We start from the raw sequence: 13,360 nt of genomic DNA on the forward strand, positions 1-13,360 counted from the left end.
AGGTGTATTATACGACATCTACCGACACCCCTTGGCAGTCTTGCCGCGGATAAAACCTCATTTCTACACATTTTCCCCGCAGCGCGTCAGGCCTCAGGTCTACCCGACTCTGGTAGCATGATATAATCTAATCTACCCTGCTTTGTACTCTCCTATTATCTAGCCGGACCCCAGGTTGCACGCTCCCGTCATAAAACACCCCTAGCCGGTTGAGATGGGTGTGACTCTGTCTAATGGTGTACATCCGCTGCAAGCTGCTCGCTTAGCAGGAGTATATTATTACTTCACAGGTGTTGGTGCAGGTAGGTTGAATATAGGCAGCAGGTAGCTATCGAACGAGGGAATAGAGACCCGTTCCCGGACCAGACTCATGTGCGTTTGCGACCACCTGATCTACGAATCCACAAATCAACAAGTTTATCTGCTAACGTGCGAACGCCTGAGCTAGGCAGGACTCCTGAGCTCACCGTAGAAGCTGGTAAGAAGAGCTGGACAGTTAAAGCAATCGAGTAGGTTGCCCTTCCCGGAAGAAATACAAAGACAACCAGAAACATGGGGGACCAGGAGGACGACGGCTACTCCATCCAGGCCGAGGCCTCGCGCATCTTTCACGACGTCCTCCTCACCGACCCGCGACTGAATATCCCCCCGGCTGTTGTCGCCGCCGCTGCGCGCACACGCTTCGACGCTTCTGCCGCACGCCGGCCCTTCCTCCCGGCGCCCGTCAAGTGCAGCGAGTCGAGCACCGCGCTGTGGGCGCTCCTCGCCACCTTCGGGAACGCCATCGCCGCAGAGAGGTTCCCGGGAGTCGCCGATGGCCAGGAGGTCGTCATCAACAGCGACGTCGCGTCGCTCTTCCTCTTCTCCTTCCTGCTGCTGCGCGTCGGCAGCCGCCCCATCTCGGACCCGGAGCTCGCACGCCGCTACGCCGTCAACGACACCACCAACCAGATGGTCCCCTGGCGCCGCCTCGTCACCAACGTCTACCCGACCCGCGACGGCCGCTGGTTCCACCTCCACGGCGGGCTCGACTCCTCGCCCTGCCTGCGCATGCTCGGCCTGCCGACCCACCGCGACGATGTCGTCGACGAGATGGTCGCCATCGACGCCCTCTCCGCGCGCGTCCGCCAGTTCGACGCCGACTGGCTCGACGTCGAGGCCAACGAGCACTGGCGCCAGGCTGGCGGCATCTGCCTCACGCCCGAGGAGTACCGGGCGAGCCCGCAGGGCCGGGCGGTCGCCGACGACCCGCTGTACCTGCTCGAGGAGTTCCCGGACGCGGGGCTGCCGCCGGTGCCGTGGCCGGCGGTCGACCCGGCGACGACGGCGTACCGGCCGCTCGAGGGCGTCAAGCTCGTCGACCTGACGCGCGCGATCGCGGGGCCGACGATCGCGAAGCTGGCGGCGCTCTTCGGCGCGACGGTGGTGCGCGTGTCCAACACGGCGCTGCCGGACCTCGGCGTGGTGCTGTTCGAGAGCAACCTAGGCAAGCGGGACGCGCACGCAGACCTCAAGACGGAGGCGGGGCGCGCGGCGCTGCGGCGCCTCGTCGAGGGCGCCGACGTCGTGCTCGACGGGTACCGACCGGGGGTGCTCGAGAGGCTCGGGTTCGGGCCGGCGTGGGTGCACGAAGTCGCGCGGCGGCGGGGGCGGGGCATCGTGTACGCGCGCGAGAACTGCTACGGGTGGAAGGGCCCGTGGCGGCACCGCAGCGGGTGGCAGCAGATCAGTGACGCGATGACGGGGATCGCGTGGCTGTTCTCGCGGATGTGGGCCGACCCGGCGCCGGAGCCGGTGATGCCGTTCTTGCCCAACTCGGACTTCCAGACCGGCATCGTCGGCTGCGTCGCCATCATGCACGCGCTCGACGCGCGCGCCCGCCGCGGCGGCAACTACCTCGTCTCCGCGTCGCTGAACCAGCTCAACGGCTTCCTCATCGCGCTCGGCGCCCAGAGCCCCGCCGTCCAGCGCGACCTGCGCGAGCGCTGGCCCGCCATGCGCTCGCGCCACTACGACGACCTGCACCGCCAGATGCGCGTGGTGAGTGGCCGTCTACCTACCTACCTACCTCCTGCCTAATATACTTGTCCCCATCCCCATCCCCATCCCCCCTCTCCTCTCCTCTCCGCGTCGCGACGCGTGCCTGTTGCTGACGGACGGACCGCGCGGGAACAGCTGTCGAGAGACCTGCCCAAGGTGGCGCCGCAGGTGCTGCGGCCCTCGTACTTCGCGAGCGCGAAGGCGGACCTGGGCGTGCCGGACGAGGAGATGGTCTTCGTCGGGCCGGCGGCGACGTACGAGAAGACGAAGCTGGGCTACGACGTGGGCAGCTGCCTGCGGGGCACGCACGAGGCGAGGTGGCCGGGCGAAGAGTAGGCGGGGGGCGTCGAGGCAGGCGTCTGTTCTTGGGTTAGGTACCTAGTTATCGGCCGCCTCTAGTCAGCGCTGCGTGTTTGTAGATGTAGATGTAGGGTTGAGGTGTAGGCGTCTACAGGGTGTCGTCGATGATTTCTGTCAACGCCTGTCGCAAAAGACCGTACACTCGCTATATGCATGCAAGGAATGGACGTACCTAATATCGTCATAGCCAGGTTTATGCATCTACCTAGTTTTCTCGCAGGGAGGCACTTAGGTAATTCTTCTAATGGCGACGCGTCGATAGGGTGTCCTTTCAATTCTACAACCTCACTCTCTTCCTATTCCAGCCCGCATCATCGCCACGAGGAGGCGTCGCGGGTCTTTATGGGCGCGGGCCCAATGGATGGTCAATTAGCTTCTCTATTCTAGCTATCTACAAAACCGGAGCGCAGGCATCTCGATACTATCTAGGTATGTTTATTCGCTTATGCCGTTGCCGATGCTGCTGCCGCCGCTCTCTTCTCGATGTCGACCAGTTGAGGTCCCAAGTCCTTAATCGTCTCCTCGGCCGGCCTGAACTTCAAGCCCAACACCTCTTCGATCTCGGGACTGCTTCCCTGGAACCAGCCCTCCGGCATACCCGTGTTCTCCGGGTCTCCGATGGGTATCACGTCCCTTTTCTCCGGCAGCGCCTCTCGAAGGTAGTTGGCCATTCCCTGGTAAGTCAGCTCGCCCGCGCAGGTGAACCACCGCTTGCCCGCCGCCTCTGGCAACGTGGCTGCGAGCACGTGCGCGCGGGCGCAGTCTCGCACGTCGACGTAGAGGTTAATGTACGTCGAAGGCACCGGGTCGCTTGGCTTCAGGCCGGGCTTCAGAAGGCCGTCGTAGATCAGCACCGTGCTTTGGTTGAGGTCTTCCGGCTTCGCGATCTGCGACGGGTCGAGCACCGGGCCGTACACTCCCGGCGGATTCACCGTTGCCAGCTCGAAGTTGCCCTTCCCTTCCTTCACGAAGTCCCATGCTGCCTTCTCCGCAAACTTCTTGCTCGCCGGGTACGTGGCCATGACGTTGTCCGTGGCGAGAGCCGCCTCGAGCGTTATCGGGTTCCAGTCGTCCCTGGTATACACCTTAGCCGGGTTCGAGATAGGCGGCCCGAGAAAGTCGGCTATCGCTGCGAACGACGACGTGATAACGACGCGTCGCACGCTCGGTGCCACGCGCGCTATATCCGACAGGATTCCCGTAGTGCCCTTGATGGCCGGGTCCAGGAAGAAGCTGCCAGCCTCCGGGTTAAGTTTGAAAGGCGACGCCGTGTGGATGACGATGTCAAACGGCGGGTCCGACTGTAGGACGGCGTCGAAGGCTCCGGGGATGGCGATGTCCGGGACAACGCCGAAGTCGAGTTGCGGCGTACCTAGCCACTTGCCAAAGGTCTTTCGTAGAGGCTCGATCTTGGACTCTGAGCGGGCGACGGCGCGCACCGAGTACCCCTCTTCCAGAAGTTGCCAGAGGATATGCTGCGCGATGTATCCGTTCGCCCCCGTGAGGAGGATTCGATGCGACTTGGCCATTGTGAGAGTTTTTGGTCGAGGCGGCTTGTGGTTTCTGCAGTTGCTCCCTCTCGGCTGCTACTGCGAGAAGAGCGAACGGATGACGGGGGACGCACGAGGTAATAAAGGGCAATTTCGAGATGCTCGGCTCGTCCGGACATTCAACTGCCGCATAACGTAGCGCCATTTGCGCCATGGGCCTCGAGGGCACTACGACTCAAGCAGCCATTGAACCGCTTTTTATCTGTGGGCATTGGACCCGGCGTGGGGTCCTGTGTAGCAGATAGGAGCCCAGTCCGACCCGGTTATTGACCATAGTATAGAGCGCTATAATACCCGCTACACCATATATTGCTAATTCCCGGACTCGAAGCGTGCCCTACGGTAGCACCGGGGAAGGGGGGGCACCTTAGGCACTTGCTAATAGGGTTGACACGACATCGACAGCATCCATTGTGATAAACGAAACCCTGTCAGAAGCCCCTACTTACCCTGCGCCTGTGTGCTGCCACCCTACCAGTTCCTAGCATCGCGTGCGTCGGAACTCGCATGGGCCGTTCAGCTGGATACTTGCTGTGTTGAACGGCGGCGTATCGGCGCACCTACATAATATTACCATTTAATCCTGATTATAGTATCTATGCCTACTTCGACGCGACGGCGACGCACGGAATTGTACGGAACTACGAAATTAGGTGGGCGAGTCCGAGCGCACCCGCCTCTCTCGAAAGGACTACACATGCAACACTTATTCAGTACTTATCAGCAGTCAATGCACCCAACCAGCGATCAATTGCCGTGCGGCTACGAGGAATCTTCAAATGCCGGCCATCATCTAATGGCTTACTAGGTACTTTTCGGCCTTCATTAGGTCCGCCTCTGTCCTCCAAATACCTACCTAGGTAGGTATTAGTTGCGCAGGCGATGGACTTGAACGGGACCCCTCATGACTAAGCATGGGGTCAGCACATACCGAACCGAGGTGGACAGGTACTGAACCCGTGTATTAGAAGCCAAGAACACGCCAGGTATGTGCATCCTCAGCTATCCTGTTCGCCTGTCCTCAGTCTCCGTTACCAGCAGCGGGCGGCAATGCAATGCGGGGAAGAAGGATCTTCGACTCGCAGTTTTCGCCGATCCCTTAGCTACCGCTGATCGAGTTCACCACCTAAGCACAGACCTGAGTGCCTCTTTTTTCGTACGTAGATTATGAACCGAAATATGGGAAGCATGGTGGTGCCATTTATGGTACACATATTCGCCGAAGCGGGCCGAGCCGAGAAGTGTTGTGTCGCGATGTGGTGAAACCAGAGATTCGATGCCCCCAAAGGGGTAGACATTTCAACATCTCGAGTAAGCACAAGAGCAGATCACGAAGCAGCGGCTGATAGATTCTGGTTGTCCTCTGTCCCATCTAACAGCCAGTGCGGTGAACAGTTGAATCTAACGATGCCCGGTATTCTGCTGAGCTGTGAGAGGGACCGCCCGCCGAGTGGTCGTGCAGGACGCCCTGTCAGCCTCCACGACTTCTCGGAATGGCAAGTGTGGTGGGCGTTTTCATGTTCCCGTAAAAGGTTTCAGATGACAGTGCAGGTGGGAGACAGGAACGACATACATTATTCCCGCCTCTACGCAGCGCCAAAGTAGAGGGTGCGACGTTAGTGATCTACGAGTGTCGGCATACCTAAGTATTTATACCCAAGCAATATCGGACCTCGCTATTATTTAATAGATAAAGGTGTTACAGCTCGGCTCATCTTGCGTCACAGACCAGTGCTAATCAGGTCCCGAGATCTTCAAATCCGACCAAGGAAAGCCCACGCATCATATCCACGAGGTACCTCATTCTCGAGCGAACGGACGAGTGCCCCCCTCCCCTTCAACCTGGTCCGTACGTTTACCAGCCTCGAATTGTCTCGGTGTGCCGTATCTGGTATGCCAGCCGGGGCGGCGGGAGTTCTTCGGACGTCGGTTGCGTCCCGATAGGCTACTGCAGAGTGAGGGTATAGGGATCAGGGTATCGACCATCCGAGGCATTCCACCGCCATCTGCCCATAAAGGCGGCAGAAGTTCGGTTCTTCCTGATTAGTCGCCCTCGTGTTCCCAACGTCGACTTTGTAGTTACACGAGCCTGCCAGGGAACTGAGGCGAAAGGATCGCCGGCTGGGACGATATTGCAGGGAAATTCATCTATCGACGCGTGCCGTGGTTGGCTTGGGGAAACGTCGGCAGCGCTATCGCCAACGCTACTGGCAGATCCTCGGAAGACGGCGACGACCCCGGGCTACCGGCCCGGCGCCCGGCGCAGATCTAACTCCATCGAAACGAGTGCTGGCACGGTCTCCCTGCTGGCTTCCCTCCGGTTGCAGCCCGGTGGCCAAGGGTCGCAACGTTCACGGTCCGGGCATTTCCTCCGCGTCCTTAACACACCTACCTACGTACTTGGGTAGCTCGTGGATGCGGTTATAGGTAGGTAGGTATTATGCAGGTACATTATGGAGGGTCACGGAGGATGGGGGGGGGGGCCGGCATAGCTGAGCCGAATTTATGCGACCCCACGGGTTCCCAGCCAAGCGTACGACTCCTGCGCACCAAGAATCCTACGTAGCGCAAGTTGGCCCGGAGGTGATGCTCGAAACAGCCGCATCTACTCCCAGCTATTTGCAGTGACGTTGGCCGAGCGCGAGCAGCCGCGCCGGGGGGGGGGGGGGGGGGGGTGCCAAGAAAAGCGCCCGGAAGGGGCCCGGGGCCCGTACAATATTAAAGGAAGCAGTCTTCCCCCGGGTCGACGGACAAGCTTCTTCTCGCCTACTTCCCCTCTCTCTGCCTCGTATCTGTTTCCCCCCATCTTTCTTTTGTCCATGTCCCTCTGGGTGCACAAATAAGAGTAGCCATCACAGTTCCCTCTTTTCCGTCTTAGATATTATTCCAGCTTGGCTCGTCCCACCGTCAGTAACGATGGCCGACATTAACGTGGAAGAGGTGCTCAAGAAACTGTCGATGAGCGAAAAGGTCGACCTCCTCGCGGGCATTGACTTCTGGCACACAAAGGGCCTCCCCCAGCACGGTATTCCTTCGCTACGCCTCACCGACGGGCCCAATGGCGTTCGCGGCACTCGATTCTTCCAAGGCGTCAAGGCGGCTTGCTTCCCGTGTGGAACGGCGTTGGGTGCTACTTTCAACCAGGAGCTTCTCGAGGAGGCGGGAAGAAAAATGGGAGAGGAGGCCAAGGTCAAGGGAGCTCACGCGATCTTGGGCCCTACCATAAATATGCAGAGAAGTCCTCTTGGCGGCCGGGGGTTCGAATCGCTCGGCGAAGATCCGTTCCTGGCTGGACTGGGCGCTGCCGCACTGGTGAGAGGCATCCAGTCGACTGGTGTCCAAGCTACTATCAAGCATTTCGTCTGCAACGATCACGAACACAAGCGCAACGCCGTCCAAGCCATCATCACCGAGCGGGCGTTGCGCGAGATATACGCTCTGCCGTTTCAGCTGGCAGTGCGCGATTCTAACCCCGGATCATTCATGACAGCTTACAACGGCGTCAACGGCACGTACTGCAGCGAGAACCCCAAGCTCCTCGATGAGATATTGCGAGGGGAATGGGCCTGGAATGGACTCGTCATGAGCGATTGGTATGGCACCTACAGCACTAAAGAGGCTGCCCTAGCCGGTCTCGACCTTGAAATGCCTGGCCCGCCACGGTATAGGGGTGAGGCGCTCAAGTTCCACGTCGCGACCGACAAGGTTCGCACGCACATCTTGGACCAGCGGGTCAGGGCGGTGTTAGAATTTGTGAAGAAATGCGCTGCCAGCGGTGTAAAAGAAAATGCCCCCGAGGGCACGGCGGATACCCCCGAGACAGCCGAGCTTCTCCGACGGTTAGGCAACGAGGGAATCGTGCTGCTCAAGAACGAGAAGAGCGTCCTGCCCCTCAAGAAGGACAAGAAGGTAAAGTTTATGATCGACACTCATCTGTGGATATCACTCGCGCTGACGGCTGCTATTTGTCCTTCGCAGACCGTCGTCATCGGACCGAACGCCAAGGTTGCCACCTACCACGGTGGAGGATCTGCCTCCTTGGCGGCCTACTATGCCATAACTCCCTTCGACGGTGTCAGTAGCAAGTTATCCTCCCCACCAAGTTATACGATCGGCCAATATTCGCACAAGATGCTCCCCCTCCTCGGCTATTCGACGACGTCGGCCAAAGGAGTGCCGGGAATGACCATGAAAGTCTACACCGAGGGCCCCGAGGTCTCAAACAGGCAGAAGGTCGACGAGATAGAGGTTTTCAAGACGGAAATGATGTTGGTTGATTATGAGAACCCTCACCTGAAAAGTCCCCTGTGGTATGCGACACTCGAAGGTTCGCTGGTCGCCGACGAGGACGTAAAGTGGGAATTCGGCCTCACCGTGTCCGGGACAGCCAATTTCTATATAAATGATGAACTCATCATCGACAATTCCACCAAACAGAGAAATGGCGATGCATTTTTTGGTAGCGCCACAGCCGAAGAAAAGGGCTTCTATCAGCTGAAGAAAGGGCAGACATACAACTTTTTAGTCACTTTCGGATCGAGCCCGACATCGAAGCTCGGGGGCGACGCCGTGGTGCTCCACGGCGGTGCGCTGAGGATAGGCGGATGCAAGGTCATCAACCCCAAGGCAGAAATCGCCCGCGCGGTCGAGCTGGCTCGAGACGCCGATCAGGTAATCCTGTGCGCCGGTCTTAACGCCGAATGGGAAACCGAAGGAAACGACCGCACTGATATGAAGCTTCCTCCTGGATTAGACGACCTGATCGCCGCCGTCGCTAAGGCGAACCCTGCCACGGCGGTAGTGATTCAGTCGGGTACTCCGGTAGAAATGCCCTGGATCCATGACGTGAATGCGGTCGTCCAGGCCTGGTACGGCGGCAACGAGACGGGAAATACGATCGCGGATATCCTCTTCGGCGACGTGAATCCCTCGGGAAAACTCAGCCTGAGTTTCCCGGTCCGCGTCCAGGACAACCCGGCATACCTCAACTACCACACCGAGGGCGGCCGCGTTCTATACGGAGAGGATGTCTACATCGGCTACCGCTACTACGAATATGCCGACCGCAACGTCCTGTTCCCGTTCGGACACGGCTTGAGCTACACGACCTTCGCCTTCTCGGACCTCTCCGTCGCCGACCAAGACGGAGAGCTGACAGTGTCGGTGGCAGTTACAAATACGGGCAGCGTGAAAGGCGCCGAGGTGGCACAGGTTTACGTGGCGCCCAAGAAGAAGGCCGAGGTCAACCGGCCGGTCAAGGAGCTCAAGGGGTTCGCTAAGGTGGAGCTAGCGCCGGGCGAGGCCAAGACGGTGACCATCAAGGTAGCGACCAAGTACGCAGCCAGCTACTGGGACGAGACGCGCGACCAGTGGCGTGCGGAGGCGGGCGAGTACGGGGTTATCGTCAGCAACAGCAGCGACCCGAAGGCGGGCAAGGCCCTCGTGGGGTTGTTCACGGTGCCGGAGACATATTGGTGGTCTGGGCTGTAGGTAGGTAATGAATGTAGGTATAGTTAGGTACGAGTTACGTGTCTGCCGCGTGTATCATGAGGCAGAGAATACAGGAGGTAGTTTGTTTGCGGAAAGGGGGAAGAGCAACGAGTATGAAGAGGCGAGGTTTAGAATAGAATCCTCCATTCTTATCAAGGCCGTATCTAAGATGCTTACCGCATTCAGGGGCTCAGGGGCATGCCAAAGATGCGCTCCGCTCTTCTATCGATACCCCTTTCTCTAACCCCACCATCTTTACGGTGCGGGGAATGAACTCAATAGTGCGATACATAGGTATAAACACATACATGGCTTAAGTACATAGTGATACATGCAAATATAAGTATCAGTTGCGTGAGATGGCATAGAAGGAGACGCGTGAACGCGTAAACTCGTTCTTGTTGCGCCTACATTACACTCCACCAGCCTTCCCCTTCATATACGCACCGCAACGAGCAAATTCGCTAACTGGCCTCTCTCGCCTGTTCTACAATGGCACCAGTGGTGTAGACCCAGGGGATAATTGCAGTCGTTTTCCAGAACCCGAGGATCTCGATCACGCGCTCACGCGGCCGACACTCCACGAAGCCGCGGCCAACGCGCGGATCGACAAGACGAGGGAGCGGAGATGGCGCCACCCACGATCCTTGCGCATAAGTCCTCCTTCCTAACGGCCCAGACCCTGCAGCTGTCGCAGGCCCTAGCGCCGAGCGCGACGTGGCGGGCCGCGAACGAGCGCCTGCGGGCTAGCGATGGCGGCAGCGTGCAAGCGCTGCCCGAGAGGGCCGTCGACGAGGCCCTGTACCGCGCGAACCACGTGCTGCTGCAGCACGCGCGCCGCGCCTACGCGCCCCAGGCCTCGCGCCACGTCGCCGAGCAGATCGAGATGCTGTACCACGAGGCCGCCGAGCGGGCGGTGCGGGGGGACGACGACGATCGGGGCGGCGACAGCGGGGAGGAGGAAGAGGGCGAGGTGGGAGGGGAAGGGGCCGGAGAGGGGGAGGCGACGGGCAGAAGGCGAACAAGGGTGAGGATAAGAGACGACGGCGTCGCAGGCTTCTTGCGGCTAAACGCGGATTTCGGTACGTCCTGACCACCGTCCTCCCTCCCCAGCCACATACATCTACGCCTACATTCTCTTCCGCACCGACACCGACACCGACACCTGCGCCCGTCGGTGGAGGCTTCGTAACTAACCCATCCCTCTCGCGGACATCTTCCAGCCTCCGACGCCATCATCTCCTCGCTGCCGGCGTCGTGGGACCTGCACTCGCCGGCGCAGGCCGACGCGCGCCCCGCCGAGGCGGCCCGGTTCGCAGAGCTGTCGGCGTCGCTGACGGCCCTCGCGGCGCGCCGCGCCGCGGCCTGCGACCGCCTCGCGCGCCTGCACCGCATGCGCGACCTGCTGGCGCCCTTCGCCCCCGCCGCCGACGCCGACGCCGGCGGCGCCGTCCAGCCGAACCTCGTCACGCGCGACGGCGACGTCGAGCGCGAGCTCGAGCGCATGCGCATGCTGCTGGTGCGCGTCAGCGCGCGCGTCGCGCAGCTGCCGGAGCCGGAGCCCGGCGCGGAGGCGACTGTGCAGGACGTCGAGGCTGCGGAGCGCGGCAAGGTCGAGAGGTTGCTGGATAGCTTCTGAGAGATGGGAGTGATGGTTTCGAGACCGTTATGGCGTTTGGGAGGTTAGCTGTTTCGCGGTGTGACCATGTAGAACGCATGATACCCCCTATTAGATACGAACTTTCTGGTACTTCCGTTGAGCCCCCCAGGTGGCTAAGGGGTCCTTCGTCAGGTTGCAGGCATTCCGGCGGTTGTTATCACTGCGGACGGGGCAAACGCCGGCTTACATGGGAGCTTCCCGTGTGCAGGGGCCATACTCTACGTGAATAAGTGAAATGGAGGGAAAGCTATGCTTTGCTTCGCCGTGCGCGTCTCAATCTGCCCCTATGCTACTCCGTTCCGCTCTGTATCGCCCTTGGTACGAATCCAATGTGCAACTCCCCCCCCCCCCCCCCCCCAACCTTGCTAAACTACCGCTCGCGCAGCCCACAAGGCACTCCCCAGCGCATCTCGCTACTTCTCGGGCGGCGCGCCCTGCGACAGGATGCTCTTCTCGCGCTGCTCGGAGTCACCCTCGAGCGTGGCGTCCTTGGCGCTATCGTCGACGTCGAGGCCCTTGGAGCTCTTGGGCGGCGGCTCCTCGGCGCCGGGCTGCGCGCCGCCCTCGGCGCCCCCGCCCTTCGCGCCCTCGCCGTCCCCTTCCTCCTTCTCCGCGTACAGGTCCGGCCGCACCACGCGCAGCGTCACGACCTCGGCGTCGCGGTCCTCCGGCGCCACCTTGTGGTAGATACGCAGGCCCACCGTCAGCACCGCGTTCCAGGGGTCGCTCGCGAACTCGTCGTCGTCGTCGTCGTCGTACTCCGCGTCCCCCAGCGGCGCAGGCGGCACCGCCGCCGCCGCCGCCGCCGCCGCCAGCGACTCCCCCGCTATCTGCGCCCGCGCCTCGAACTCGATCTCCAGCGCCGCGTCGCTGATCTCAGACACCGATGAGAGGTCGCTTTCATCCGCGGAGTCGCCGTCCGCGTCCTCCGCCTCTGCGCCTGCTTCTGCTTCTCCTTCTTTCTGCTCCTCTCCCGCCTTCTCTTCGGCTTCTTTCGCCCCCTCTTTTTCTCCCCCGGCTGTCCCCGCCGTCACCGCTCCCTCTTCCACCTTGACCTCTGCGTCCTCCGCTTTGACCGCGCTCTCCCCGCCCTCCTTCGCCGTCTCATCCTGCGCGTCCTTCTTCGCTGCGCCGTCGGCGGAGGAGTCTCCCGAACTAGTGGGAGCGGGACCTTCGGCGGAGGGCACCGCTGGCTTTTCCTCCGGCTTCGCTGGCGGCTCCGCAACGGCGTCATCGGGCTCCGTAGGAGGAGTCTTGACGCTCGGATCTGTGCTCGAGTCGGACACCGGTTCCTGTTTCAGGTCGCTCGATTGTACGGCCGGATCTGGCGACGGCTCCTGCTTGGGCTCGTTCTTCTTCGCCTCTGGGCCGTCTTCTTTGGGAGCCGATTTCTTCTTTCTAGCGGCCGCAAGTCTGGCCTTCTCGGCCTTCTTGGCTCGTGCTTTCGCTTTCTTCTCTTGGCTCTTCTTGTGCTGCTTGGCGCGGAGATAGTGGTCGCGACGCCGGGAATCCATGATCTCCTTCTTGAGCTTCTGGAGCTCTTTTTCCTTCTTGCGCTTGGCCGCATTCTCCCGGGACTGTTTCTCCTCGGGCGTCTCGCTGACCCGCCCCTTGCTGTGGGCCAGGTCGTAAGACATGCCGATGGCGACGAGCTTGTCTCTGCGAGTCCGTGCGTTGTTGCGGACCACTTCCTCCACCGGCAGTTTGTTCATATCGCGGGTTGCGTCGATCTTCAACAGGACTGTATATTCGCCCTTCTCCAGCTCGAGCTCGACATTCACGGAGCGGTTCTGGCCATAGGCGCCGATGCTGCGGACTACGTAGTCTTCTTGGCCGTTCTTATGCAGCCGGAATTTTACCTGGAATTGGTACTGGCCCTCGAGACCACAATAATACCTTTCGTCGAGCTGAGATAGTACGATGACGACGGGTCCCGCCTTGTTGAGAGTGAAGGCGAAGTACGTATCGTGGTAGTCGAGCGTCCAGGGGACAGACAAGGTGGTCCAGAGGGACGTGACTTTCCACTCAGGCCCGAAGAGTCGGGTCCGTTCAAAGTCCTGATACTTGCGCAGCAGGTCGTCGTACGAGATCCAAAAGTTGCCGTCGTCTCCGAAGCGATGGTCGAGCTTGAGCAGCCACTCGGCTGTCCACTCCCTGGAACCGTCACTCCAGGGGCCCGTCCATTCTCCTTTGCCCCAGGGATTCTTCAGGAGGACAAGCCGTTGGCCGTCGATCTCGACAGCCCTCATGATCGAATACG

The 13,360-nt window shown here is 60.5% G+C and overlaps 4 protein-coding genes across 4 annotated transcripts; 3 read left to right on the top strand and 1 right to left on the bottom strand.

Annotated features, from left to right (window-relative positions):
* On the top strand, positions 1-2,681 carry GGS23DRAFT_579198 (CAIB/BAIF family enzyme). The gene is made up of 3 exons (XM_051517038.1): positions 1-372; positions 449-2,040; positions 2,176-2,681. Exons 2-3 carry the CDS (start codon positions 553-555, stop codon positions 2,374-2,376), a joined length of 1,689 nt encoding a protein of 562 aa, XP_051369558.1. The 5' UTR covers positions 1-372; positions 449-552; the 3' UTR covers positions 2,377-2,681.
* Positions 2,682-2,843: 162 nt separating this feature from the next.
* Positions 2,844-3,929, bottom strand: GGS23DRAFT_606618 (putative NADPH-dependent methylglyoxal reductase GRE2; the record flags this gene model as incomplete). The annotated part of the gene is made up of 1 exon (XM_051519921.1): positions 2,844-3,929. The coding sequence occupies one exon, from the start codon at positions 3,927-3,929 to the stop codon at positions 2,844-2,846; it is 1,086 nt and encodes a 361-aa protein (XP_051369559.1).
* Positions 3,930-6,626: 2,697 nt separating this feature from the next.
* GGS23DRAFT_579220 (glycoside hydrolase family 3 protein) lies at positions 6,627-9,759 on the top strand. The gene is made up of 2 exons (XM_051517039.1): positions 6,627-7,859; positions 7,929-9,759. The coding sequence occupies exons 1-2, from the start codon at positions 6,867-6,869 to the stop codon at positions 9,438-9,440; spliced, it is 2,505 nt and encodes an 834-aa protein (XP_051369560.1). The 5' UTR covers positions 6,627-6,866; the 3' UTR covers positions 9,441-9,759.
* A 61-nt stretch (positions 9,760-9,820) lies between these two features.
* Positions 9,821-11,445, top strand: GGS23DRAFT_613411 (kinetochore Sim4 complex subunit Fta4). The gene is made up of 2 exons (XM_051520566.1): positions 9,821-10,522; positions 10,664-11,445. The coding sequence occupies exons 1-2, from the start codon at positions 10,069-10,071 to the stop codon at positions 11,077-11,079; spliced, it is 870 nt and encodes a 289-aa protein (XP_051369561.1). The 5' UTR covers positions 9,821-10,068; the 3' UTR covers positions 11,080-11,445.
* The last annotated feature ends 1,915 nt before the right edge of the window (positions 11,446-13,360 follow it).

The sequence above is a fragment of the Durotheca rogersii genome, assembly GCF_024521655.1.
Source record: "Durotheca rogersii strain YMJ 92031201 chromosome Unknown GGS23scaffold_21, whole genome shotgun sequence".
NCBI lineage: Eukaryota > Fungi > Ascomycota > Sordariomycetes > Xylariales > Xylariaceae > Durotheca > Durotheca rogersii.

Bases quoted from the DNA above. Each gene is read 5' to 3' on its own strand.
- GGS23DRAFT_579220 (XM_051517039.1), top strand. From the start codon at position 6,867: ATGGCCGACATTAACGTGGAAGAGGTGCTCAAGAAACTGTCGATGAGC. The intron at 7,860-7,928 runs GTAAAGTTTATG...TGTCCTTCGCAG, and splicing joins CCCTCAAGAAGGACAAGAAG to ACCGTCGTCATCGGACCGAA.
- GGS23DRAFT_613411 (XM_051520566.1), top strand. From the start codon at position 10,069: ATGGCGCCACCCACGATCCTTGCGCATAAGTCCTCCTTCCTAACGGCC. The intron at 10,523-10,663 runs GTACGTCCTGAC...GACATCTTCCAG, and splicing joins GCGGCTAAACGCGGATTTCG to CCTCCGACGCCATCATCTCC.
- GGS23DRAFT_579198 (XM_051517038.1), top strand. From the start codon at position 553: ATGGGGGACCAGGAGGACGACGGCTACTCCATCCAGGCCGAGGCCTCG. The intron at 2,041-2,175 runs GTGAGTGGCCGT...GCGCGGGAACAG, and splicing joins TGCACCGCCAGATGCGCGTG to CTGTCGAGAGACCTGCCCAA.